Source organism: Seriola aureovittata, chromosome 22 (genome assembly GCF_021018895.1).
Source record: "Seriola aureovittata isolate HTS-2021-v1 ecotype China chromosome 22, ASM2101889v1, whole genome shotgun sequence".
In the NCBI taxonomy this organism is placed as follows: Eukaryota; Metazoa; Chordata; class Actinopteri; order Carangiformes; family Carangidae; genus Seriola; species Seriola aureovittata.
Window position 1 is genome coordinate 20,978,458 of NC_079385.1, and position 27,907 is coordinate 21,006,364.

The window sequence follows — 27,907 nt, forward strand, 5'->3', positions numbered from 1 at the left end:
AAACATCTAACAAACTTATTTTTTTTTAGTGGTGATATTTGAAATAATCTGACGTCCTGGTGTTGGGAGGAAATAAACCGTCGGAGGCCGGAGTGTGAATATTACAGCGGTACAACGATCACACTTAAATATCACTTCAGGTGTTTGTGTTTCAGGTCGACTGGACTTTGTTCACAACAGGTGAATTAAGTGCAGAGAAGTGCAGATACTGACTGAAGCCACTGTGTGTCGCTGTTGTACCAATGTGTTAGCGTTGTAACAGATTTCAAGAGTACGGAGGCAAAACTGAAAAAACTTTAAAAAGGAACAGTTCAGGATTCGTGAAAAAATTTACTTGTTTCTTTGTGAGACTGATTTTAAACAAACTGGTTTATGATAATTAACTCGTCACTGGATGGAAAACAATAACAATTAAGACTTCAAACGATGTAAAAGTTTGTTAAATCCATCCGAACGTCTCATATTTCCCCAAATGTTGAACTATTCCTTTAAAAAAAAAAAAAAAAAAAGCAACCTGAAAAACTTTAACACTGTTAAAAACAACTTTTAGCTCCTTGAATTCCTGATCACAGGCTGGAAATGTTTTTATTTTCTGCATCTAAACTTAAACAACAGATTTAAAATTACACTCTTGATATTGTCGTCTTTATATTTACAGAAGAAGAAGATCAGTTTCACCTCTGGAGTTCAGCGATGACTGACCGATCACTAAAGGTCCTCTTATTAGCTTTGTGCGGAGTTTTAGATACTTAACAGTTTCCTTGGTAACGCTTCAAAATAACAGGTTTATTATTTCCTAATAACTTCCTTAGAAATGTCCTTAGAGTTTCCTGTAATTTGGTTTTAATTCAAAACTGGTTTAAAACTCAATGAATTTGAGTTTCATTAATCCCAAGTATGTAAATATTAATCAATCCTTATTTATGACTGAAAACATTATGATTCTTGATTCTGAATTGCTCGGCTGCTTTTACACAAATGAGTTTTTCATATCTTGCTGAGTTACACGTCTTTATTGGAACGATTATTGGAGCCAAATTACTTGTTTTTTTTTAATCGCACAGGAAACTTCCTCAGAAATAATTAGAAAATGATTTGGAGTTTAAGCAGCTCTAAAATAAAGATTTAATATTTTCTTTTGTCAAACTATTTTATTTTGGTTTTGTTGCTTCTTTTCATAGACACCACCTGAAGTTGTTACGCAATGATTCTACATCAAGAAATCTATTAATTCCTGTTTGGCTGCAGTTTGACAAGTTGTTTATTATTAATTCAATTAATTAGTTAAAAGTCTGGTGATGTTTTATTTTCTTGTCAACAAATCCCACGTGCAACAACAAACCATTGATGTATCCTACTAACAAATGTGTCTAAATCCAAATGTGTATTAATCCGCCTCGGAAAATAGTCCCAGAAGAAATTATATATTTGTATTTTTAAAGATTTACATTTTTAAATTTGGGGCCGAAAGCCGAAAAATGCAGAATAAACACCAGACTTCTACTTTAAACCGGTTTATTTCTTTTGCCTGTTTGACCATGTGTCATTGAAAGCAACTTTCAGGCACTTTGTCTGGGAAAATGTAAAAAAATAATAAAACTGAAGGCAAATAAATCGAATAACGAGGAATGAACTGAAGAGCAGAAACTGATTTTAACAGTGGAAACAGCTGGGGGGGGGGGGGGGGGGGGGGGGCACGATATCTAACGTCTTAACCAAGAGAAGCTTCTGTACAAGGTCAAAGGTTAAGAAGTCGGTTTGTTTTTCACATCACACAGTTTTTACAGTTTCATCTCTGATTAGTTTAATTTTCACTGACGGCTCCTTCACAGTATTGCTCTCGCAGTAAAGCGTTGCATAATCAATCAATCAATCAGTCGATCGTCCTGAATTGTCACAAATGCTTCGATATAAAATTTACTGACCTGCATCTGTACACGAGTGAGTCCTAAGATCTACGGAAGCTCGTTAGCGCCAAGATAAGAAAAAAAACACAATGTTAAGAATGAGAAAAAAATAAAATAAAAGTCAAACTAAATCATAATTATGACTTTTTTTTAAGTCTTAATTCTGAGATTTAAAGATTAGAATTATAAAATTTTACTCAAAATTTTGGCTCAGGAAGTAAAATTTAAGAAAACACATCAAAAATATAGTAAATAAAATTTAAGACAGCAACTAAAACTTATGATCTACAGAATCAAAATCTTAATATTTTCAAAACTATGAGCAAAATAAGATAAAACACATTTATGTGACAGTAACTGAAAACTTTAAACCACGACTATGAGATTTGTTAAGTCAGACTTTAGTCAAAATTACAAGAGTGAAAAATAGGATAAATAAAAATTATGATTAACAAAAATACTCAAAGCAACAATTTTAATTTTTTATCATTCTTAACTTTTAATTCATTGGTTTTTTTCCATTTCCTGTCAGAAACGAGCTCCACATTTAGTTTCCAGATGGGAATGAAGATTTAAAAAAAAAAAAAAACTAAACCTAGGAACTTTATTTACATTTTAACATCTTATTCTCTTATTTACACTTTGTTCCTCCGTTTATGTTCATTTCCATCTGAAATTAAAAAAGCCAAAAGTATCGTGTGTCATATTCCCAGCAAAGGAGAAACACCCTGCGTGGACTGTACTCGGTGTAGAGTGGGTGGCGGCGGCGGCACATCGTTAACGTTTCACTTCAAACTTCAAATCAACCGTCAGATCGTCAACACGTAAAAAAAAAAAAAATCAATGCCACGTTTTAAATTCAAATGAAGCAGTTCAGCCCTTATTTTTCATCCGTTCTGTGGCAGCAAACGTTCAAAATAAACTCAAATCTAGCAGGTTGTGAAATGTGTTTTCTACTGTGAAGGTCTGACTAGATAAAGCTATCGTTACACAAATCCTAATTATCCTTCCAGGATCGTTACCAAACGTTTCCCGCCACGCAGCGTCCTCTCCACATGTCTCAAAGCCCGTCCCACAGTTCATCGAGCTCCTTCACGTCTCGAGTCCTCGTGGACAGCTCGTCTTCTCGGCAGCTGGAGGGGGGGGGGGGGGGGGGGGGGGGGGGGGGGAGAGAGAAGGGGGAGGAGGGGGGGGGGGGTGTGTCCGTCCACCGACCGACCTTCTGTCCACTGTCCCGACTTCGACAGACTGGGCTTTGTTATGCATTTACTTTTTAAGTGCAAAAGCAGCTCCTATGCTAAGGTCCATTTGTTTTGTTGTGAAGTGGCGAGATCGGAGATCGACCACTTCCTGTGAAGAGTCCTTTCAGTCCCAGAGAACTTCCACTTTCATTTCCTACAGCTTCGCTCGCTGGAAGAACGCCTGAGAGGAGGAGAGGACGGAGAGGACGGAGGACGATCAGCTGATATAAATCAATACTAATCAATACAAAGCAACTCCAGACACTGATCACAGCCACGAACACACACTATAACACACACACACTTTACCTTAATGTAGTTTTTCAGCACTTTGATGTCCGGCTGCTGAAGCACTTGACACAGCTCCTGATACAAACAACCAGCAGCTCAGAGTTAGAAACACGTGTCAGACAGATATAAAAACACTGACGTGGTCGTTGTTGGATCAGAGCACTTTGTTTTCAAAGGTGATATATGAATAAAGTTATTATTTTGATTTTGTACCAAACAAACATGTTTCCTGTACATCTGGAGAGCAACATCTGTAGGTGACGCTTCATTTACAGTCTGATGTTCTCACACATTTTACCTTCATCAGAAAACTGCAGCTCCTGGGATTTCAATAATATTTCACCAAACTCCTGAGATTCCTTCAGATTCATTACTGGCACTGCAAACGAGCTGATTGTAGTTATGTAGTTATTACAGTCACAGCTGGAGAAAAACTTTACAGTTTTGGTTTTTGAAGTTTGTTTTTTAAGATAAGATGAGCTGCAGCAAAGTACAAGAATGCTAAATGAAATATAGCAAAATAGTTTGTAGACACAGATATTAAAAATCAGTTAAAATATGTCATGTTGGTGTGTTAAACAGTTCCTCTCAGATCGACTCGAGACCTTTGACCTCCAGCTCTGACCCAGAAAAATAAGTTACACAAAGGAGAAAGAGCCTGACGAGGGTCAATGAAACAAACTCCACTGTCCTTTAATGACGTCTTCCTCTGACTCATGACGTCACTGACTCATGACGTCACTGACTCATGACATCACTGACTCGTGACGTCACTGACTCGTGACATCACTGACTGGTGACGTCACTGACTCGTGACGTCACTGACTCGTGACGTCACTGACTCGTGACGTTACTGACTCGTGACGTCACTGACTCGTGACGTCACTGACTCGTGACGTCACTGACTCGTGACATCACTGTAGGAGGAGGCACAGACGTCCTGCTGGTTCAGAGTCTTACCTGTGAGATTTCAGGTGACACCTGCAGTGAGGGCAGGTACTCCTGCTGTAAGAACTGGATGAACTCCGGCCCCTGAGGAAAAGATGAAACAACAGTTTGCAGCTGAACACACAGAACAAATAAACTCCTCCGTCAGTGAACTCATCATCAATCTGTTGTTACCCGTTTGAGATGAATCATTTTCAGTGTGACGGCGCACTCCGACAGCGTCTGGAGGACAAACAGAGACACTGAAGGTCGAGGACAAACTCAAAACAGGATGTTTTCAGACTGAACTCTGGTGCAGAAACTCACCAGGACCGTCTGAGCGTCTGAGAGGTCAAAGGTCGGCTTGAGAGGAGCCAGGAAACACGCAGGGACGATGTGTTTGTAGATGAAGTCGGGGAAGCCGACCATGCCGTCTTTCCCTCCTGCAGAGTGGATGAGAGAATCGTCAGGACGGGACAGACAGAAGACAGAAGGGAGGGCGACAGGAAACGAAGCGTGTCTCACCCCACAGCTCCACCAGCTTGGACAGGATGATGAAGCAGGTCTTCTGAGCGATGGGGTCGGGGAAGTCCACGGCTCCCTGGATGATGGTGAACACCACGCGCTCGATGTTTTCAGCTCCTGGAGACAAACACAAGGTTCACGTCATGGACTGACTTCACCTGCTCTCCGTCATCAGACACCTCTGCTCCAGCTGAGCCCTGGACTCCGGGCGTCACTCACCCTGGTTGGCCATCACCTCGTTCATCCCGCTCCCTGTGACCGTCTGGATGAAGCTGAAGTAACTCCTCCTCAGCATCTGTTTCTCCAGAGCCGCCGCCTGGTCGTTGTCCTCCGCCGGCCGCGCCAGCACCTCGAAGATGGCGAGGACCAGCGGCATGAAGACCTGCTGCAGGAAGGGGGACACCTGCCGCTGCCATGGCGACGGAGGAAAGAGCCTGTTAATCACCCTGTTTAGAAATCTGTCATTTTTCGCTTTAACTGCAGTTTGAAAATCCTGAAATATGGTGGTTCTGGTTTTTCCTGCGTACCTTGAACTTGGCGGTGATCTGGCTGATGAGCGGGATGAACTCCTGCAGGTCTTTGGCCTCGCAGTCCTTCAGCATGTGCTCGGAGGCGGCGGGGATGAAGGGCAGCACCTCCTCCTCCAGGCAGATGATCATGCGGTGCAGGAAGGAGCGCACCGAGCTGCGCAGCACCCCCCGCTGGACGGGGCAGCTGAGCGCGGGCAGGAAGGTGTGCAGACAGTCCCTGTACACCTCGGTGCAGCCGCACTGCTTCACCGTCTGCTTGTTGCTGAACGCCTTACTGGTCCGACTGCAGCAGAGGGACACGGGGGGGGGGATCAGAAACCAAACATCCTACAATACGACCTGCTGTTCATTCACATCTGCCGTTACCTAGCAACAGTTTGATAACAAATTAATCTGAGTAATTATTAAATACTTAATAAATGCCTAACATCAGAGTTTCACATGTTCATTTATTTTGATGTGTGTTGCTTCATTCATTTCCTGCAGATTGAAGCTCCGTCAGTCTGAACCCTGAAGTTTCCATGTGGGAACAGCTGTTTTCAAACAGGAAGTGAGTCCTCAGAGTCAGATTCAGGCGTAAACTCTTCTTCTGTGTTTCTGAGAAAACATTTCTATCAAACTGGTTCCTCACCTGGCGAACCCGACGGCGTGGCTCAGACAGTCGGCGAGCGCCGTCTGTCTCTCCTCCTCCGTCTCCTGCGACAGTTTGGCGAGTAGCAGGCGGAAGGCGTCCATCAGCGGCGTCAGCAGACTCCTCATCAGCGCCTGCTTCCTCTCCACTGGACACTCCCCGTTCACGATCAGGACGCCCGCCGTCTCAAACATGAACAGCTGGTCGTCGCTGGTCAGCAGCGCCAGGAAACCGTTCTCCTGGACACGAGGAGGAGGATGAAGATGATGTCACGTGACATTCGAGGGGATCAGCAGTTTTCATTCTCTATTTATTTAATTTGATAACTCAGGAGCAGGGGCGTGACGCTGAGGATTCTGGGTAAAGAAATGATTCGCATGTTGACACTTACAGGAGGAGCCAGTTCCAGCAGGTCCTGGATCCTGGTCAAGATGTCCTCGATGAAGGTATTCATGTGTTTACTGTCAGTAGAGAGCATCATCATCATCATCATCATCATCAGCAGCAGCAGCACAGGAAACAGGTAAACAACTTCTTCTTCACTTGACCAAATAAATATATAAATAATAAAAGGTCCATATTCAGAAACTGAGCCTTAAAACCAGCCGTCAGGACTTCTGGAACTTTGTGATGTCACAACAAAGCAGTCACCAAGCCCCGCCCACCTGGACCCACCATCCAAACCTTGCAGGATTTGGTTTCTCTGAGTGTTTTTACCTGAAATCTGCTTTATTTTTATTGGATCACTCAGTCAGCAAATCAGAAGAGAGGCTCAGAGCTTCCTCTCTTCTGATTGGCTCACTGACCTGTTGTTACTAGAGCTCCAGAGAGAAGCCTGAGAGAGGAGATGTAAAACTACACTGAGATGGTTTTTATATCTTCTGATGGATCAACACTTCAAATAAAACACAGAAGAAGAAGTTTTAAATGATCATCTTGTAATCACGACGTCCAGTTACTGAAACATGAGCCTGAGGTGAAGAAGGTCCAAACACTCACTGCAGAGTTTTGATGAATCTGGAGAAGAGGTAGGCGACTCTGCTGCGGACCTTCGGGCTGTTGTGTCTCAGTCCTCTTTGGTCCAGGAACGCCATCTGACAGTGAACGCAACACAGCGTTTAGACCGGATTCACAGCTCCGAAGAAACAGAGAAAACTGTTGTTGCCAGTTTTAAAACGGGAGTTTCTCTCACCAAAACATTAGGAATGTGTTGAGGCTCCACGATGAAGAACTTGTCGTATCGGACGACGGTCTCGAAGAACTCCAGGGACACGGAGGAGTGCTGGTAGCTGCTGACGCCGCACGACACCAGCTGAGGAGTCACAGCGAGGAGACGTCAGAACAGAAACACACAGTGGAAAACAGCAGGAGTCATGTGACACCGGAGTCGTGTGACTGACCGTCCGCATCATGTCCTGCAGAGCGCTCGTCTTGGCCGTGTCTCCGGAGAAGTGGGCGCCGTGAGACGCCGGCAGAGCTTCGCCCAGCATGTACAGCAGCCTGATGGCCACCTCCACCTCCATGAACGGAGCCGTCTGCCAGTTCCTGAGGAAACCAGCTGTCAGTCACTGTTACACACAGACTCACTGAAACAGAAACACCTGCTGGTCCAGGTGTGTGTGGAGGCCTGGACCAGCAGGTGTTTGAATCTAAGGGGAGGCCAGGAAGATCAGAGTCTGATGGGGATCTAAGTAAATAAATAAATACTCTACTGTTCTAATTCTTGTTACTGGAGTTCTGGTTCTGGTCTTTGGATGTAGTGAACCTTCCTCCAGGTCTTTTATTCTGAAAACATAAAGGCGGGCTCTTACTGCATGGTGTTGGTGAAGACTCGGCGAACGGCCTCCAGCAGCAGCTCAGGAGAAACCTGCGCCAGACGATCCAGCAGCATCTTCAGCTGCTTCCTGTACTCCACGAACATGGCCTCGTCCTCGCCCTGACAAAACAAACCACACGCTCTGTTGGCGTTTCCCGTTTCTCTAACGATATCACAGCGACAACGGCGGCACCGGAGCGTCAGTCTCACCTCGTTCTCAAAGTTGTACTCGTCGTCGTACGTCAGTTTCTTCATGACGGCGAGCATGACGGCCTGAGGCGAAGAGGCGGAGAGTTATTAACACGTCTGACCCGAACACAGACGTTTACCTGCGTCGTGTAGAAGCAGACTCACCTCGATGTTGGTCTTCTGCTGGTCCGTCAGCTGAGGAAGCTGCAACAGAATAAATACACGTCAGATATTTCTGATTACATCCTGATTCATCATTATCTGATTGTGACTTCTGAGAACCTGTTTGAGGACGTGCAGGTACTCGTAGCAGAAGCCCACGATGTTCGCCGAGATGTCGTCGTCCTCGTGCACCAGCAGCTGCAGCAGCAGCGGCACCTTGGCCTCCACCGCCTGCAGCGTCTCGGTGGCGTCCTTCACGTTGCCGGCTTTGGCGAGCTTGGTCCAGCTCAGCACCAGACTCTGACCCATCCCGTTCACCAGCCGGGAGAACTTGGCCAGGAAGTCCACGTCCTCCTCCTGAGGGGACAGGAAGCGGGAAATGAAAACAGAGCGGCAGGAAACGCCTCGGGGCGAGAATATAAACATGTGGCTCTGAACTGAAGCCGGACCCGTTTCCTCTCACATCTGCACCGAGCGACAAAACCTGAAACGACCAGCGACCAGTGAAAGACACAGTGACGTCATACTGACTAATCTGATCTGGTTCTGTTTGTGTCAACACGACCCGGACCTTCCCATAATCCCCGGCTGTGTCAAACATTTTCTCTAACACGCGTCTTTTTCATGTCGGTGTTTATACGGGTCTCTCATCGAAACAAGAACAAAAGACTGACGTCATGAAGCAGCGTGGGATCATGGGAGTTGTTGTTTGGATTCCTTCAGTGTCAGTGGGTCAGGTGACTCTAACCGTTAAAAACACTGAATGAATTCACACATTTACAGTCGGAGTCTGAGCGACAGAGACTCAGGGAAGAGCCGGAGCTCAGGTCGATGCGAACCTTTGTTCAGACTGTGTTTCAATGTGGAGAAGTGACGGAGTATAACTGAAGTCTCACCTGCTCCACGTTGAAGAAGCCGGCAGACTGCAGCACCTGACACAGAGACTCCACCAGCTTGGTTTTGTCTACGGGGTCCATCCCTTTATTCACGATTTCAAACAGGCAGTCACAGGCCTCCTCTCTGAGCTCCTCCACCGACATCTGGCTGAGCAGCAGGTTCACAAACCTACACACACACACACGCACACACACGCACACACACACACACACACACACACACACACACACACACACACACACACACACACACACACACACACACACACACACGCACACACACGCACACACACGCACGCACACGCACACACACACACACACACACACACACACACACACACACACACACACACACACACACACACGCACACGCACGAACGCACGCACAAACACATGAAGATAACAATACACACAGCAAACTGTCTGTAAAAGGCAACAACCAAATGTTTTTATTTCACAACCTGAGCTGTAATTTTCACAATAAAAGTTTCAACCAATGAGATATCTCTGTAGTGTTTATATTATTTCAAAATAAAAGACAAAAGTGTTATCTTGTGTCGCAGCCTGTTCCTCGTGTGTGTGTGTGTGTGTGTGTGTGTGTGTGTGTGTGTGTGTGTGGCGACTGACCGGTCGTTGGCGATGAGGTTGAGGTCGATCCAGGACACGTAGGCGCCCACCACCTCCAGACACTGGCAGGTGAGCTCTGGGTGGGACTGCTGGTAGGTCTGCAGGATCTGGAACCAGGACTCTACCAGGCTGGGGATGCACTGCTCCCGCATGCTGTCTTTGATCAGAGTGTTTCTACGAGTCTCCTGGAGGAAGCACGACACCGTCAACATCAGACCGTCACAGTAAAACACTGACTTCACTTTAATCTAAAGTTTCATTAAAATGAGATTTGACAATAAAGATCAAATGACAACATTTACTGGGTTCTCCACTTCCTGAGCGCTGTCCTCTGATGTAACAGTCTCTTTACTTTTGCTTTGTAAACCAGTTTTCTGTTGCGTAACCATCTCAGTTATGTGTTTCACTACTTTGTGGGTTTTACTTTGAACTTCCTGTTCCTGTAATCACTACATTAAATCTCGTCCTCTCACAGCAGCTCTTCTCTTTCCTCTCTGTGATTGTTCAGTCAGGTTTAATATTTGAACCTCAACATGCAGGAGCTCTGAAAATTCATCCTCCAATAATTCATCAATATTTCATTGACCAGAGAAGGAAGTCACTGACACTTCTTCTTCTTCATCAGAGCGTCGTCTCACCTCAGGCGTGTGGAGGATGTCTCTGTCCACCACCTCGGCGTCGATGGCCATCAGCGTCCTCAGGTAGACGTCGACGCCGTGCGGGTTCAGACCCACCAGGGACAGGATGTCGAAGAAGAACTTGGGCCACAGGGTCAGGTACTCCATGATGAAGGTGAGCGCCAACACCTGCGCCGCCTTGTTCCTGATGAAGGGCTTCTCCGGCTGAGCGTTCATCAGCTGCAGGCGGCGAGGAGGGAGGGAAGAACAGCTGTCACTCATTCTCCAGCTTTATTCTACATCACACACGTTTAGTAGCTGCAGCTTTCAAATAATGATTTAAAAATTCATTTGGAACAGAAAATTAATAATATAAAAATAATACTTTAATAGTCGACTTATTGTCGTATAATTCTGAATATAATACACATATTATAAATAATCTGTTTTAATCTTTGAAGAGTTGCTGCTTTTCTGTGACAGACATCACATGTATTTTATATTGTCACCAATCTGCTGCTAATTTTCTTTATAATTTATAAATGTTATAATTCTATATTTAAATATCTCATTTCTCTGCTGTAAGTATTGGATGTTGTCATTCTAATTCTAAAGGAATATCTTAATAACTTATCGTAAGATGATCACATGTTCGTATGAAGAAGAAGAATATAAAGGTGAGCCGACAGGTGAGTCTTACCTGACACTGGAGCCACTTCATCAGAGTCTCTCTGATGAGCTGCTGCTGAACTGCACTCAGACCAGCATGTCTGCAACACAACAGCAGCAGTGAGGGTGAGACGCTGCGTTCACAGCCATCTGTAGAAACTAACGTCAGCACATTAAAACATCTTCACTACCTGAACTTTATCTGATGCTCCAGCACTTGGAAGCAGAAGAACTTCACATGGTCGTCACTGAAATAAACAGACAAACACAAACGTCACACACACCCCAGCCGACAAGGTGAGGTCACATTATTAAGTCCGACAGCAGGACGCGTCATAACTCAGCTGCAGATGTGAACGATGTTCAAACAAACTCACTTGTAAATCCCTTTAGCGAGAGCCTCTGCACACACCTCCCAGGCATCCTGAGACTCCTTCAGCTGCTCAAAGTATGCCATGGCCTGAACACACACACACACACACACACACACACACACACACACACACACACACACACACACACACACACACACACACATCAGTCTTTTGTAAAACACTTCTTCTGTTGACATCACTCAGAGTTCAGACTAAACACTTTTGTCAGTAGAAAACTTGATGTTTTCTGTTCCACACGAGACTAAAATATCTGAAGTTTCCATCAAGTAAATACTGAAGGAAAAAGAGAGAAAGTCAAACAGTAGCATTCTGTGCTCTGTGGGTGGAACTGGTCCGTGACTAATGTGAAACACACTCTGTGTTTAGACGCTGAATGTGATGATGAACTTGGATCTACGTGTTTCCTGTCACATCAATAAAACCTTAACTTTATCTCACTGTAATGTTTAAGGACCTAAAACTAAAAGACCAGGTTACAGGTGAATAATGATGCCGCAGAGAAAACACAGTGTGTGGCATTCATGGACCAGTCGAACAAAGGGGGACGGGGGCGTCTTACCCTCTGCCTGTAGCGGGCGTCGGCGTTCGGGTTGAGCCCCAGCAGGGCCTGCTCGTCCATGACTGCAGCGACAGACTGGCAGGCCATTCGTGGGTTAGCTTTCCTCCAGGGCAGGTTCACTCCTCTCTGCTGCTGTCGGGCAGGTCTCTCTCATCTGGAGAACCAGGGACGAGACGAGACACACCTGAGGTCAGACATACTCCGCCGTGTTACACCAGAGCGGCAGCTGAGATGACACAATCTTTACATAGCAGAGAAAGTAACAGAAAATGATGCACAAGCTCAAGCAGATATAAAAACTGCTTTGTCTCATATATAAGTTTTAAATCTTTAAACATTTAATGAGGATATTTAAGGGTAATTTAAAGGGGGGGTTAAACCCTGTTTGTTCCTTAGAATCTTAATCAATTAGGAAACCTTAAATATTCAGTGAATAAATATCAAACATGACAAATGTATGGATCCAAATTATTTAACTGATGTTCAATGCAATTAAATGTTTCCACTGGTTTGTATTAGAGCTGACATGAAACCTTGATCGGCTGATCAACAACAAACATATTCAACCTGTTCCTCATGCTGACGCTCTGTTTTCCTCCTGCACTTGTTTTAGTTGACGGAGTCGCAGCCTGAGAAACTGGTTAAAATTTGTTCTTATTGTTCAGTAAACAGAATATTTTTTCATCCAAACAGTCACAAGGATTCTGGAGGAAAGAGTCAGAAATGAGGTTTTGTTAAATTAACCACTGGGTTTGTCTCAGATCCTTGGAACCAATAAAAATACTCCATTACAAGTTCAAGTCCTGCATTTAAAATCCTACTGAAGTAAAAGTACATAAATATTATCAATAGTACTAAAGCATTAAAATTGAAAGTGGGTTTTGCAGTAAATTGTTTCCTGTGACTGATTAATGATCAATCAGATCATTGATCCCAAGTCATTTTACTGTTGTAGCTGCTTCAACTACGTCACATACACCTGATAACTGTGAACGGTCATCAGATGATTCATGGGAGAAGAAAGAAGAAGAAACACACAGTGAAGGTTTCTGCCTCTTCAGGCCCTAAACGATGATAGAAATCAAAGCACCTGGGAACAGCTCAGTCACATTTATTTTTTAAATCACAGATTTCAAAAACATTTTATTCTAAAAAACTTGTCAGAAAGTTTTCAAATAATTAGTTTCAGTAAAAAAGACAATATTTCCCTCTGAACTGTGACGGAGAAGGTAACGGAAAATGAAAATGCTTCAACTTGAGTACAGTTAATCAATCCACTGATTATTTTTCGATTAATTGTTTAGTCTGTTGTGTAGAGCTGCAACAATTAGTCAACTACTCAGAAAATCAATCAACAACTATTCTGATAAAGAGGTCATCACAATCTTTTATGGAAAAATATGATTATCTTCTGGTTTTCTTTGTCTTTTATTATAATAAATTGAAGATTTTTGAGGGTTTTTGACTCTTGGCTGGATGAAACAAAACATTTGAAGACTTCATGTTGGACTATGAGACACCCAGATGGTCATTTTTCACATTTTTCATTTTATAGACCAAACAACTAATTGACTAATCAAGAAAATAAGGGGCAGATTAATTGACAATAAAAAATACACTGAGCTGAAGGGGACGTCTTCAGAAGTCCAAACACCCCAGAAAACCCAAAGACTCCATTAATAAAGACTCATGTCAAAGAAAACTAATAAGTCGACTCCTGAGACGCTGAAATCTGCCAATATCTGTCTTTTTTTTTCACTATTTTTGATTGAAAAATGAACGAAAAGATTAACGGTTATCAAAATGGCAGCCGATTACTCTTCTGTGGATCGACTAATTGAGTAATCGACTTACGGCGTCAGCTCGACCTCACGGGGCTGACATGCTTCAGGTATGAAGAATCAGCTCTGACAACACTGATTAGTTGTTGTGGAGGATGGAGGGGACAGATCATCCACATGATGCAACACACTGTCAACACTTTACAGCCTCCATGTCTGTTTATAATGTCATCATCATGGATGATAAGGCTCCACCGGACACACCAGAGGGTAAACAGCCACAGAAATGTCCTGGTTTGTGGGTGAAGGCTGAATAAAGACAGCGTCCCCCGGGCCACTCCTCTAAAAGTTGACACTGCAGTGCTACATGCTAACAACTTCACTCCAATACAAAATAGCTGACTGCAGCTAACTCAAGCTAGCCTCGGTTAGCCGGCTAGCTGGCTCCAGAGCTCGCCTGTTGGAGTAATCCTGACACGGTAACACATATTAAAACCCCGGCCATCACCGGGATGTGGTTAATTACAGCCGCACCCACCGTGTGGGAGAAGTGGGAGCAGTTTTATGGTGTTTTTCTGCTTGTTTATCGCGGCTCGGTAACGTTACCTGCTGCTGTGTCGCTCGCCTCCGCTTAGAAAATCTCACGAAGACAAACTCCGCTGCCGTTTTTCAAAGCAAATCACAACAAAGAACAAAGGGCATTTTCTGTGAAGCTTACCGTAGTTAGAACTTAATTCATCAAGTGTTTTTTCCGCCTCTCTCTCGCTCCCTTTAACTCATCACGGAGCCGCTGCGAAGTCTCCAGAAATCAGTTGCACGTCGGCTCGACTCACACGACTCAAGCGGCGGTGCGGCGTGTCCGCCCGGTTAGTATCCGGGTCACGGCCGCAGGAAGAGATTCCTCCGCACCGCGGCGTAAACCCCCCGATTTTAATAATGAATAATATAGATATAAATATACATATTTCATTTTTATCCCACATAAATGTTACATGTTTTTGTTTATAGGCTTATATTTGACGTGTTATTTGTGCTGGACTGTATTTTACAGTTGGCTAACTTTCCGGAAGTTAGTTTCTGATTCGTAGGAAAGTAAACTGAAACTTTCCTTATTTTAGTTATATAATGACATCAAACTAAAAGCCCTTACTTTGTTTAAACCCGCTATTTATAGTTTGTAAAATCCTAATTCTATATTAACTACGTCAAATACTGCATTTTAGTACAGTTTTAAAATACTTGCTGACCATCTGACAAGTCACACACACTTGTGAAACCTAGTCTAGATTAAAATTGGTTTAAATTAATCCAGTTTTCACAAATATTAATCAAATGAAAAGGTTTTAAATAGCGTTGGTGCTTTTATTTTGATGTCCAATAGTAATTCCCCTGTCGTAATAATAAAAAAAAAAACATTTCTTTCCACACGTCATCACTGTGATAGTTAACGGTTAAATCCGATATATTTCACCATAAATAAATTCCTGTTTAATATTCCTGTAAAACATCCACTGTACAAACTATAAATTATATACTATTTACATGTAGCACATTATTATGATATGTACATGTACACGCTTCCACCCTGTCGAGTATGAAACCATCTTCAGGCCGCTTGAGGGCTCGTTGTACCGGATCCTCCCTCTTCCCGCCACCCCTCCCTCTTCGCGCGACCCCTCCCTCCCCGCGCGACCCCTCCCTCCCCGCGCGACCCCTCCCTCCCCCGGTTCCTCCGTCCACTTGACATGCGCAGTCTCCGCCCTTCTGCTTCCTCTTTTACTGTGGCAGTGAGCGAGAGACACCATGAAGGCGTCCGGCACAGTACGTAAAATCCTTTATTTAACCATATCCGCTTACCAAACACGACCAGAATGGGCAGATGTAGAAATATAAAGTTATGTTCTTCCGATATATGCGTTAATATTCCTAAAAAGTCCACGTTAAAGTGATCATTTAAAGCGTTTTCGTCCCGATGCTTCTGCGGCTACAACATGGCGTCCGCAGTACCATGTGGACGGCTGTGTGGAGACGGGACGGTGTGTGTTTCAATGAGTCTGAGGTCTAATTAAAAATATTCACCTACCGTCAAACACGAGCTGCTTCTCGTGAAGGTTCGCAACAAGATTAATAATCATTCTTAAATCGACCGTTAAACAGATCTCACGGTTGGATACGTAGCTAACGTTAGCCGCTAATGTGCTGCTGAAGTTTGTAGTTTATCTCAGGAGAATTGCTGTGTTTCTAAAAATGAGCTTTTCTCCCACTGGTTTTTTTTAAATGTCAACGTTTTAATAAAAAGCCACTTAAAGCTTCAAAACTACTCTGGTTTTGTGGGTCATGACCGAGGAAACTTTAGTGAAAGGGTTACCAGTTTTTACCTGTTAAAAACAGACTGCCACAGATAATTTAGTCGTAGATTAACTCTTCTTGTGTTAAGTTTAATTCTGCATAAAGTGCTGTGTGCACGCTGGGACTGTTTACACTTTATTGTAAAGCTTTGTCACATCATAAATACTACCTGTGCTTTTCTAAAAGATTATTATAAATCAACAGTACTGCAAAAATAATTCAACGTTTTATTCCAAAAATTATTTAAAATACTCTTTATTTGTAAAATATGAGGCTATAGAATCCATGCACTAATCTATACATGTGAAACTATGTAAGGAGATACCCAGAGAGTCTCTATCAGGGCTTCAACTAACTATTCATGTCCTCATCAGTTGATCTGCAGAATATTTAATCATTAAATCGTCTTGTACAGTCTGTAAAATGGTTTTTAAAAAGATCTTTTTTTCGAGAGCTGCAGGTCACTGTCCTCGCTGGGAGATAGAATCATTTCAATGATTTGTAGTTGAAAATGGAATAAAATAATGATTCGATTGTCTAAATAGTTGAACTCATTGATCGGTCGTTGCAGCTCCAGATTGATGCAAGTAAATGAATTAAGTTATAACTCAAATATTAAAGGATAAACACTTTTTACATTTGCTTAAAGTGACTAAATGTCACATACAGAGCAAAACGCAAAACAAGTGGAGTGATGAATAAGACGTGAAACGGCAGCTGATGCAGTTTGTAAAATCTGTTATTAAAAACAAAAGTTCATGTACATTAGATCAAATTTTACTCCCATGAAAATGTATTTGAAGACAAATGTAAGGATGTAACAGATGTATTAAACCCTGTTCATATTCCAGTCACTTCACTTGCACCCAAACCCAAAGGTCTCATCATGTCAGTGGTTTGACTTTGTCTGGTGTGCAGACAGGAGACTGATCCTTGTCGCCTTTCTCTGACGCCGCAGTGTCTTTGAAAGTGAATTCAAGGACCAACACTCAAGACTGTGAACGCCTCATCATGTTGGTTTCTACGTGACGCGTGTTTGTTGCTGACAGATGTTGTTGTTGTTGTTGTTGTTTTCTGCACACAGCTTAGGGAGTACAAAGTCGTTGGGCGTCTGTTGCCCTCTGCCAAGAACCCTGCCCCCCCCCTCTACCGGATGAGGATCTTCGCCCCCAACCATGTTGTGGCCAAGTCCCGCTTCTGGTACTTCGTCTCCCAGCTGAGGAAGATGAAGAAGGCCTCTGGAGAGACAGTCTACTGTGGCCTGGTAGGTGTCCGCACACAAGAGGACAAACTGGGGCCGAGTCCAGTCCCAGTTTGTGTCTGTGACGAGGCGACTGTGTTTCTACATGAGCATCAGGACCGGGTAGTGTGGCTGAATCCAGATGTTGAGCCTCTGGACTCAGACCTGTTAGTTTATTGTTCCCAGTTGTCTGAATGCTTCTTACTGGTGTTGACTCTGGGAAGCAACACAATGTGTAGATCTGCTGCTTTACACAGAACAACAGAGACATCAACACTTTCCTTCACTTATTCTGTCCAAGCTTTAAACTCAGACTGCAGCGGACAGGTGTTTCCACTTCTGGTTAATCTGTCATTGTTTTTATATTTTAAACATAATTTTGTTTATAAAATGTTGAGAGGATGAAAAATGAAGTAAATTTCAACATGAGACAAAGAAAAGCTGCAGATCACCATCATGAAGCCGGGACGTGTTTGTGTTCAGCATTCAGATTAAAACGTGACTTTGAATAATTATGAAACAGTTTGATGATTTGACTCTTTGTGTCAGCTGATTGTCTTCATGCTGTCTGGTTCAGAGATGAACAGGAGTTGATGAGGATTGTTGTTTATTGTGACTTCGTCCATGTTCCTGTGAATTATCATAAATCTTTCGAGTTCAGTTTGAACCCAGACGGTCTCTGATGCACACGTGGTGGTTTTGAATGTGGACTCTCTAACGGTCTCTGTTCCTGTGGTCCAGGTCCACGAGAAGACGCCTCTGAAGGTGAAGAACTTCGGTATCTGGCTGCGTTACGACTCTCGCAGCGGAACCCACAACATGTACAGAGAGTACAGAGACCTGACCACCTCCGGAGCCGTCACTCAGTGCTGTGAGCGCGCACACACACACACACACACACACACGCTTTCTAAAGTTTTGGGGATTAAGAATAAAAAAAGCGAAGAAGAAGAAACAACTTCCTGAAGTCTCCAAAAACACAAGGCTTGTGTATGGCTATAGTTAAGTGATCCATAATCAATACAAAAAGGCATCATTAACTTGGTGTTGACTCCTGTCGTACCACATTCATTGATTAGTATCAGGGTGGGCGGAGTCAGATTTATAATGATGCTGCAGGTAAAACGGATTCAGACATTTCTGTTAGTGGATTTATCAGAGAGAGAGAGAGAGAGAGAGAGAGAGAGAGAGAGAGAGAAGCTGATCGGTCCAGACTCAGTAGAAATCAATAGATTTGTATCTTTAGGTTCCAAATCTCCGGTGCTTCAGTTTTCAGTCCAAAGTAAATTTAAACAGAATTAGATTTATGCAAGAAAACAAAGTTTTAACTTCAAAATATTCAAATCAACTTTTTATATTTGCTTAAAGAGACTAAATGTCACATACAGTGATGAATAAAAAGAAAAGTAGCTGTTTGTAAATGAAGTTAAAACCAAAGTTCATGAACATTACATCATATTTTACTCACGTTAAATATATTTACAGACTTCAGGAAAGTGTAAGAAAATCAGAAATGTCGTCACTTCACTTGCACCCAAACCCAAAGGTCTCATCATGGCGGTGGTTTGACCTTGTCTGGTGTGCAGACAGGAAGCAGATCCTTGTCGCCTTTCTCTGACGCCGCAGTGTCTTTGAAAGTGAATCCAAGGACCAACACGTCTGATGCTCCTGAGCTGAAAGAAAACACGACTGACAAACAGCTGGATGATGATAATAATAACATTTAGTTAATTAATCATTTCATCTTCACGTCTGTTTGACCAGCAGCTAAAAACCAGTGAACTGATCACCTGTGGTCAATACTCTGGTGTCTGCAGCTGTAGTTTAGCCCCGCCTCCCAACAGGCCGCCAAAACAAAACATTCAGCTCCGACATGTTGTTGACTCTTAAACTTCCGTGTTGGAGGATCCAGAACATCGACCTCGTGATCCATGAACATGTCGTGAACCGCTGAGAGACTTTGTCCTCCATTTTGTCCAGATGTGTAAAAACCGTCTTGTCTTCTTTCAGATCGTGATATGGGAGCTCGCCATCGTGCTCGCGCCCACTCCATCCAGATCATGAAGGTGCAGGTCATCGCTGCCAACAAGTGTCGCAGACCTGCCATCAAGCAGTTCCACGTGAGTCACACACACACACACACACACACACACACACACACACACACACACACACACACACACACACACACAGAGGCGGGTCTCTCTCTGGTCTGCCTCCACGTTTGTCAGATCCAGTTTAAAAACCCGCCAGACAAAAAGCCAGATTCCTCTTCCAGATTTCCAGCCTCCATCTTTAAACCTGGCGGTTTTGAAACTGGCAACATGAATGATGAATTAATCAATAACTGGATTTTCTGACTGTTTTAAAATGAGTGTGTGTGTGTGTGTGAAAGCTGAAGTTCCCTCTGCCTCCTCCTGCAGGACTCCAAGATCAAGTTCCCTCTGCCCCACAGGGTCCTGCGTCGCCAGCACAAACCCCGCTTCACCACCAAGAGACCAAACACCTTCTACTAAAGCAGTTTTTTCACTTTGTGCGGGAAATAATAAAACTTCTATAATAGAAGAAGAAACGTCCACATGAGTGGTTTTTACATTCACATCGAATTCATCCAGACTGTTCCTGAACGCACCTCCACACCAACAGACAAGTTTCTGAACGACGCAGTTTGAGAATAAAGGAAAGTTTGAAGTGAAATACGTGTGAAATAAATAACTGAAGTGACTAATTAAATGAGACTAACTAGTTAACTAAGTGGTTTAAACTCGGATCTGAAATAAGTCTTGTACTTGTTTTCTTTAGTGTAATGACCTTTGACCTCTGGGTTTCTGTTTGGGAAAGATTTTGAGAGACAACATGAAACTAAATAAAAAGAATAAATGAACCAGAAGAACCATTACATGTAAATGTAAAGCTTATAATGAAGCTTAAACTAAGATATATATAAAAACCAGAAGCTGACAGTTGATACAACTTTAAATATTTATAAGGTGCAAGTTTCAAATTTATTTCTGTCTGACTTTAAATTATGAAGAATTGAGAAATATTTGATTTAAAGTGAAAGAGAAGTTTTCATTACAGGTTTTTTTTTTAACAGTTTAAACAGAATAAGTTAACTGCTGTTTGTCTCCCAACATAATTTATTCTTTATAATAATGACATGACAGATTTTAATAATCTTTATTTAGAAATAATTGCACTGAAAGGAGGAAATAGTCTGTAATGAAATCATTTTCCACCTGTAGACATTTTTATATCAGATCAATAATCATCTGATGAGATTCAGCTGAAAGCCTCAAAAACATGGAGCTCCCTGACCCTTGACCTCTGGCATGGATGTCAGCCTCCACCCTGATGGTTTGTGAAGCTGCTGCTGTTGCACCGTCTGTCCACACGGTGGCAGTGTTGTCTAAGACATGAAGGTGAGGAGCAGCTGATCATCAGCCTCACACAGGTGAAAATCAATCAGTTCATTAAGAAGTTTAACTTTACAAAAGAACAATCTATATTTCATTTCAATTTTTATTGTTTCATTTATTAATATTTCAACATAAAAAGGTTTAAATTTGATTTCAGTGACTTTTAGTTCTTAAACTGATGAGACGTGTAGAAAGTAAACATGAGACTTCACATGTAACAACATTTAATAATGTTAATAAACAGGGTTTATTATTGAAAGATGTGGAAGAAGTTTATTCTGTAGAAGTGGAGCTGGATGGGAAAAGGTTCGACCTCTGGAAGAGTTAAATAACCAGCGTGAAGAGACTCTGCAGAGTAATAACTCTGGAGCTGTGTGAAGGAGCCACAACATTTAAAGTCTCATGAGTCGTCAAATGTTGTTGCTGCAAACAATTAAGTTCTTGTGTTTACTGCAGCTGCTGCTGGAGTTTTTAAGACTTCTTCAGACTCTCTCTCTGCATCTTGGAAGTCGGTGAAGTTGAGCGGGAAACCTCCACTCTGCCGCCGTGATTCAACCTGAGCCAAAGTGTTGATGTTTCCCGCCTCAGATGTGACAGTTTGCTGCTTCTCATTGTCTCAACGTGAAGCAAGTAAATTAAAGATCTCGTGTTTTATGGAGTAAACAATTAACAGACTTTATAAAAAGCTGCTGAGCTGCAGGCCTGGTTAGCATTTAGCTCAGAGCTGCTGACATGACTGAAGAATAAAGTTTATTATGGAGCTGCACAGACCTGGATTTAAAGGTGATGTACAGATGAGTCAGATTTGGACTCCGGCCAAGTGGGACGACGTGTGTTTAACCTGCAGCTTTCAGTGAGAAAGTGGAAGCTCGTTATAATAATATGATGTTTGGCTCGTCATCAGGCGGCATGCTGGGAGCGGGCTGCGAGAGAGGTGGAGGTACTGTACGGGCGTTAACTGGGCGTGTGCGGAGGAGACGGAGCAGTGGGTGGCTGCAGAGAAAGACCTCACTCAGTGATGGAAAACATTCTTTTCAATGAGTCACAGTCATAAACATGTAAAATCATTACAGATACATGAAAAAAAGTCAGAGTCTGCGCTGACTTCACCCTGAAGTATGTGAAACTCTCTCCAAACCAAACAGCAGAAAAATGGGCCTGAAACTGGTGATTCTGATGGTTAATTAAATTCTAATATACAGCCGCATGTTTATGAGCCGGATCCAACTATTAGTGCTTAGCAGCAACTTTTTCCATTATTTGTGCGCAGCTCCTCACAGAGCACTTCTGACAGGAAACAGGTTATAGTTTCAGAAATCAATTCCATACAAAGACGCTCAGTATATGCTGCAGCTTTTTATTGTGGGAATTAAAAGACTGTTTAGAAACACGTTTAAAACGTTCTCAGAGTTTCGAGCTCTCCGACTCCACTGGAAGTTAAAGTTAGTGTTTCCCAGTGGAGCTCATTGTGAAAGCAATATCGACGAGAACTCAGAGGCCATTAAATATAACTGGCCGCGCTTTTTCTGCCCGACACAAATGTTTGAAATACTGGAGACTTCCCGTCGCAGATGAGATACTTCTCATGAAGTGCAGGCCTGCTAACGGCTCTCACACTGAGGAAGACGGTGGAGTTTCAAAAGTGACGTTTGAGGACGGAAGACACAAAGATGGAGGACGATCACGTCACCAAAACAAGTGTTTGGCAATTATTCTTGGTTCAACATTGTCTCTGTGTGGACCGTACCTGGAAGTCCATGATTGTAGTGTCTCTTCATGAACACCCTGACGTCGTTTCCATGTCCACATGGAAACCCAAGAGTCCGTTATTGTCTCCCTGCAGACACCTGGACGTCAATATCGTCTCTCCATGGAAAACCCTGGATTCGTTATCGTCTGTATTTGGACACTTTGGAGTCAATTTAAGCTCCAAAGGGACGCCTTATTGTTACCAGTTGTTATCGTCACCACGTGGACACCTGAGAGTCTTAATCATCTCTACGAGGACACTTTGGCGTCATAATCATCAACACACAGACACCTGGAAGTCGATATCGTGGACGTTATTGTCTGTATTTGGACACTTTGGAGTCATTATAAGCTCCAAAGGGACACCTTATCGTAACCAGTTGTTAGTGTTTCTGTGTGGACCCCTGGGACTCGACATCTCTACGTGGACACCCTGAACTCATCGCCATCTCCACATAGAAACCCAGGAGTCTGTTATTGTCTCTCTGTGGACACCTGGAAGTCAATATTATCTCTACAAGGAAGTTGTTATTGTCGGACCCCTAGGAGTCTTTATTATATCTATACGGACCCCTGGGAGTTGTTGTCTCTACATGGACACCTTGCAGTCAATATCATCTCTACCTGGACACCTGGGAGTTGTCTCTAGATGGAAAGGTGGGAGTCGATATCTTCTTCTGTGGTGAGTACAGTGTTATTGTAAGTAACAGGAACTCAAGGCATAACAATCAAACTTTCAACCAATCAGCAGATACTTGAATCGATTTGTTAGAGAACTGAAACAGACGACTTAAATACGTTTGTTTCCGGAGCATCAGAGTGTGACCTCCTGTCTGTGATCACGTCTGTGTAGCTCTGTGTTGACTTCCTGACTCCAGCTCTGAGGCTTGGTGCTGACCACAGTCTGGTCTCAGCCTCTGCCAGATTTACTGTTCTGCGGCGTGGGCCGAAGGCTTGAGGCGGCCCGGGGGCTTTGTGGATCCGCGGCCTTCCAAGAACTCTCTGTGGGCACCGGGCGGCGAAGACCTTAAGCCACAAAATCCACAGGGCATAAAGGCAGTCAGTGTCAGAGCTTCAGGAAGCAGCTGGCAGGTAGAGATGAGGATGATGGATGTGGAGGAGGTGGTAGGTGGAGAGGACTGTCGTGAAGAAGGGAAAAGTTATTATTCAACCTGCTGCAAAGAGGCTGTGGTGGTGGACTGACTCTTGACCTCTGTAACCTTTGTACCACCGTGGTAATCGTGTCAATGTGGTGAACGGAGCGGATTCAGACGGTCTCTCCTGGAGGTACTCCATCATGTTCCGGTTGTTTGAACCTCAGAAGAAGACGGAAGTCGTTGTGTAAAGAGTGAGAGACTCCCAAAGTCTCAGAAAACCTTCCAGTATCAGACGTTGTTTACCCGAACTGTATCTGAGAACATGCTCGCGCCCGCCAGGCTCAATAACCTGTCAGGCAGCCTGGCTTGCTAGCTTAGCCTTTAGCTAGACAACAGGTTGACACAGGTCAAGAAAGGGACGCAATTGATGCACAGACTCTTTCTAAAAACTGTATTTAAACCAGTTCGTAGAGTTGTTTATACGATCCACTAATTACGGCAGGTCCATTTCAATTAATTGATTTCAGTCTAGATTTTTCCGCCATAAATACTGGTTTAACTGGGCTCTTAGACTTGGTTCTGTTTCTCCACTGTCACGACGAGGGTTATATGTTATAGTTATTATATGAAAATGGGGGTCAACCAAATAATGTGGTTGGACTTGTCACATAAAATCATCAGTAAGCTCATCATATTTTAGTAGTAGGTCTAAAACAACTCGTAATTATTACCACTGTGGCAAGTTGGCGTTTGAATAATCTTTGTAACACTCCAAGTGGAGGTCAGGATTTTCCTGAGAGGTTTCCTTACAGAGAAAAAAAGCAGAGCATGTTTTAAAAACAGAAGTACCTTTCTTCAGAGTGGAGAAAGAGAGAGGAGTAACAGCCAGCTCAGCTATCGGCAGCATGGCACAATCCACAACCTGCTGACTCAGATTCAGCCCGTTTGATTGACTGGCTTTAAGTTTGCCCAGTTTTCTGCAGGAGGAGAGCGAAGCGGGGACAAACCAGGACTGAACCCAGACCACGTCTACGTTCTGCTGCAGAGGAATGTGCTAAAAGCTCCGTCCACACCAGCCAAACACTTTCCCTCGCATTAATGTTTCTCAGAACCTCCCACGAATCTTCGGACCTGCCGGAGCCAAGATGACATGTAATCACAAAGATCAACAAAGCCTTAACAGCTTTTACAGAGGATCACCATGACCAGCTACAGGCCAGCTTTATAAAGAGATGGAAACACACACACACACACACACACACACACACACACACACACACACACACACACACATGGGTGGTTATGAAAGGTGAATCATTTTCTGACGCCCAGAACACAGAGTTTTTGTGCAACGAATCAGGAAACACAGTTTTCTGAAGAACTGAAGCGTTGGTGCCAGAAGAAGTTTGTCGTTTCACAGCGTTACATCCAGTCTGAACAGTGACATCTGGTGGCCACAACCTGGTACTGCAGCTGCGCTAAAGGCCTGAAGGGGAGACCGAGGCTGGCTGGAAGAGTCTCTTAGGTATTTCAGCAGCAGCCTTGATAAGAGGCCCTCCCATTGTGGAATTCACTAAAAATGAATTTTCTCTAATGAACAAATGTGTAAAATTGTCTGGAAACTATAAACTTATGTCTGCACTGTAAAAAAAAGTCCTAATTTTACAGAAAATAACTGAAAATTTTACAGTAATTTTCAGGTTTTTCTTAATTGTGAACAAAAGTCGGTAAAATGACAGAAACGATCTGTGAATTAACAGCCAAACTTCTATTTTAAGCATTATGCCAATAATAATCAATTACATTTATTTCCCATTTCTGTAAAGAAAAATTACTGTATTATTTCTACAGTATTTTTTCTACTTTCTTAAATTACATACAAATCTCTGTAAAATGACAGTAATTATCTGTAATTAAAAATGTAGCCTGTTATTATAAAGGTTAATGTCCATATGAACAATTTAAAGATTCTCTGTAATTTCAGGGTAAATCTTATTAGTTTTACATTTATGTGACTTCTACATTCAAACTGTGTGATTCTGGATGAAAGGTGTCAAACTTTTCTTCATCACATCAAACAGTCAAACTTCAAAAAGTTAGAAGTACTGGAATGTATTTGAAAAAAAAGTGAACCGCCGACTTCTCTGAGTCTTTGAGAACAACTGAACACAGAACAAGACATTTACAGGTGAACAACATGTTGGAGCTAACTTTGATGAACTGAGTGAGTCACCTAAGAGAAGTTAGGTGAATTTATTATCTTGCAAAAATATCAGGTAAGAAAACATTTACTCTATTGTTTTTATGACGTTATTTGTGTTCATGTCGTTTATTTTGGATTAAAAATACACAGATAAACAAATGTCATTAAGTATGTATGTTTATACTGCGTCATTAACGTGTTAAAGTGAAAAGCTAATCGCGATTAGCGTGCTAGCCACTACAGCATTTTTTTCAATGTAGAAGAAGCTAATTTTACTGTGTGTTGCTAGTATGTGTTAATGTTGTCAGCTGGTTTAAAGCTTAAACTGATGAGAGGTAAATGAGTGAAGTGACTGAGAAACTGTCTTGTACACACTTGTTTTTGTTTGGCAGCTGCTGCTGCTTTTTTACAGTGCGGATATAATTTGTAGTTCATCTTTCTCTATTTGTATATTCGTCTCCTGTCATCTTCTTTCAACATTTCAATCCTGTTTGCTCGGTGTAAGTCCAGTCGGATTCTCTCCACACCGCCATTGTCTTTTCCTCAGTCCTGATGAATCCTCCTTCACGTCTTGAGAAGTGTTTAGAGAGGAATTAAACTCTGCAGGTGTCAGTGATTAAACTGCCAACAGACAAAGAAACAAACAAAAACACGTTCACAAGCTCCGTTTGGGTGATCGGGGTAAAGAAGGCAGATAAAAAACCAGGCAGGAAGAGTGAAGGCTGGAAGCGACAGCTGGGACACAAGAAGCAATCAGGACCTGTGTCTCTACCGGGAGCTGACGAGGGGACAGGTGAGCAGGTGACAGGTGAGCAGGAGGGGGAGGGGAACCAGGGAAAGGTGAGGGGTAACGACAGGGCAGAGAAAGACTAACATGACTGAACTGTGAGACATTGAGACGGTGGACGGACTGAGCGACATCAGCGTCCTGATGTCATTGTTCACGGAGAGAACCAGATGGTTGTAACGGACCTGATTGGGTTCTGGCAGCGGGACCTTCGTTGCCCTCTCAACATGTTCCTTGTGTTTCTCTTCTGTCGACCGTTAATCAAACTGTGACTGATTGAGACTCTTGACTCAGTCCGTCTCACAGCTGCTTCTGCTGCATCCACTTCCACTGCCAGGGTTTTGTTGGAGTGCGATGATGAATCTGTGGAGTTCCCCCTTAAAGTCCTGAGGCCGGTCGCTCAAAACACCTCAAGTTTTCTACTAAACTACAGCACTTAAGGTTTAATTTCTCCTTAGCTGAGGGAGTTACCTCCAGTGTCTCAGGCTCAGTATGAATCACATTCACAGGTTTGTGCAGCAGCGTCAGGACGCTGACAGATTCTATTGTTGACAGACAAACAGCAGCTTTTATTGGTCGCTTGTAATATTCATAAAAAGTGTTTTTCCCTCTTGAAATTTTACATTTTTAATTCTCATAATATAACATAATGTTTTTATTCTCAATATTTCAGATTTGTCTCTTTTCCTCAATGTGGCCCTTTATACTCCGTTATGGTTACTTAAGGGTGTTTCACCGAATCTCTTAAAAGGTTAAAAAGTTAAGCAGAGAAAGATTTTACAGCTGTTAAAATCTACTGCATCATTAAGGGGTTTTCATTTCCTTCATTTTTCACCTTAAACTCAAACATGTTAAGATAGGGGTGTTTTTGTTTTCAGGAAACCTTAACTCAGGCTTTAAGGAAAATCTTAATTTAAAGAAGTTTTATTTGAGGAAGTCTTTGTCTCTTGTGATTAGTTTTAGATTCATAAGATTAATAAAGATAAAAACGATCAGCTGAGAAGCTCATTGGAGGAGGAGGAACCTAGGAACCAATCAGAATCAGAAGGAGGAAACTTCATTCTTGATTTCTTCAGCTGAAGGTTTGCAGGATCCCAGCAGGTTAATCAGGCCGTGACGACCAGTCTACTCTCCTCGTACACTTCACTTCTGTGCACTGTTGTTATTTTTCAACGGGGTCAAGTGAAATGTAAAGTGATCTCATCCTGAGTCATGTTCACCTTCATAAAACATGTCGTGATCACAGTGGGAGCAGAGCGGGGTTACATGAGGCTGCTGTTTGAAGCCGCTCCAGGTCGGT

At 42.9% G+C, this 27,907-nt stretch overlaps 2 protein-coding genes and 2 non-coding genes across 5 annotated transcripts; 3 read left to right on the forward strand and 1 right to left on the reverse strand.

Annotated features, from left to right (window-relative positions):
* Positions 1 to 3,079: 3,079 nt before the first annotated feature.
* xpot (exportin, tRNA (nuclear export receptor for tRNAs)) lies at positions 3,080 to 14,621 on the reverse strand. Of its 2 annotated transcripts, none has more exons than XM_056367639.1 (25): positions 14,482 to 14,621; positions 11,983 to 12,136; positions 11,406 to 11,488; positions 11,220 to 11,276; positions 11,060 to 11,129; positions 10,381 to 10,599; positions 9,743 to 9,927; positions 9,116 to 9,284; positions 8,340 to 8,576; positions 8,223 to 8,261; positions 8,079 to 8,141; positions 7,864 to 7,988; positions 7,453 to 7,597; positions 7,245 to 7,364; positions 7,052 to 7,146; positions 6,444 to 6,513; positions 6,053 to 6,291; positions 5,419 to 5,704; positions 5,111 to 5,300; positions 4,892 to 5,008; positions 4,694 to 4,809; positions 4,562 to 4,609; positions 4,400 to 4,471; positions 3,458 to 3,514; positions 3,080 to 3,329 (listed from the first exon to the last, which is right to left on the reverse strand). In XM_056367639.1, the coding sequence occupies exons 2-25, from the start codon at positions 12,067 to 12,069 to the stop codon at positions 3,303 to 3,305; spliced, it is 2,916 nt and encodes a 971-aa protein (XP_056223614.1). In that variant the 5' UTR covers positions 12,070 to 12,136; positions 14,482 to 14,621; the 3' UTR covers positions 3,080 to 3,302. The 2 variants fall into 2 exon arrangements, with proteins under 2 accessions (XP_056223614.1, XP_056223613.1); XM_056367638.1 differs by having other exon boundaries at positions 11,983 to 12,166; positions 14,482 to 14,615.
* Positions 14,622 to 15,502: 881 nt separating this feature from the next.
* Positions 15,503 to 19,928, forward strand: rpl18a (ribosomal protein L18a). Its single transcript, XM_056367657.1, has 5 exons — positions 15,503 to 15,584; positions 17,197 to 17,376; positions 18,094 to 18,223; positions 19,363 to 19,472; positions 19,776 to 19,928. The coding sequence occupies exons 1-5, from the start codon at positions 15,567 to 15,569 to the stop codon at positions 19,866 to 19,868; spliced, it is 531 nt and encodes a 176-aa protein (XP_056223632.1). The 5' UTR covers positions 15,503 to 15,566; the 3' UTR covers positions 19,869 to 19,928.
* On the forward strand, positions 16,972 to 17,103 carry LOC130163874 (small nucleolar RNA SNORA68). The gene has a single exon (XR_008826534.1). It is a non-coding gene; the product is annotated as a small nucleolar RNA SNORA68 (small nucleolar RNA).
* On the forward strand, positions 18,880 to 19,011 carry LOC130163875 (small nucleolar RNA SNORA68). The gene has a single exon (XR_008826535.1). It is a non-coding gene; the product is annotated as a small nucleolar RNA SNORA68 (small nucleolar RNA).
* Positions 19,929 to 27,907: the final 7,979 nt, after the last annotated feature.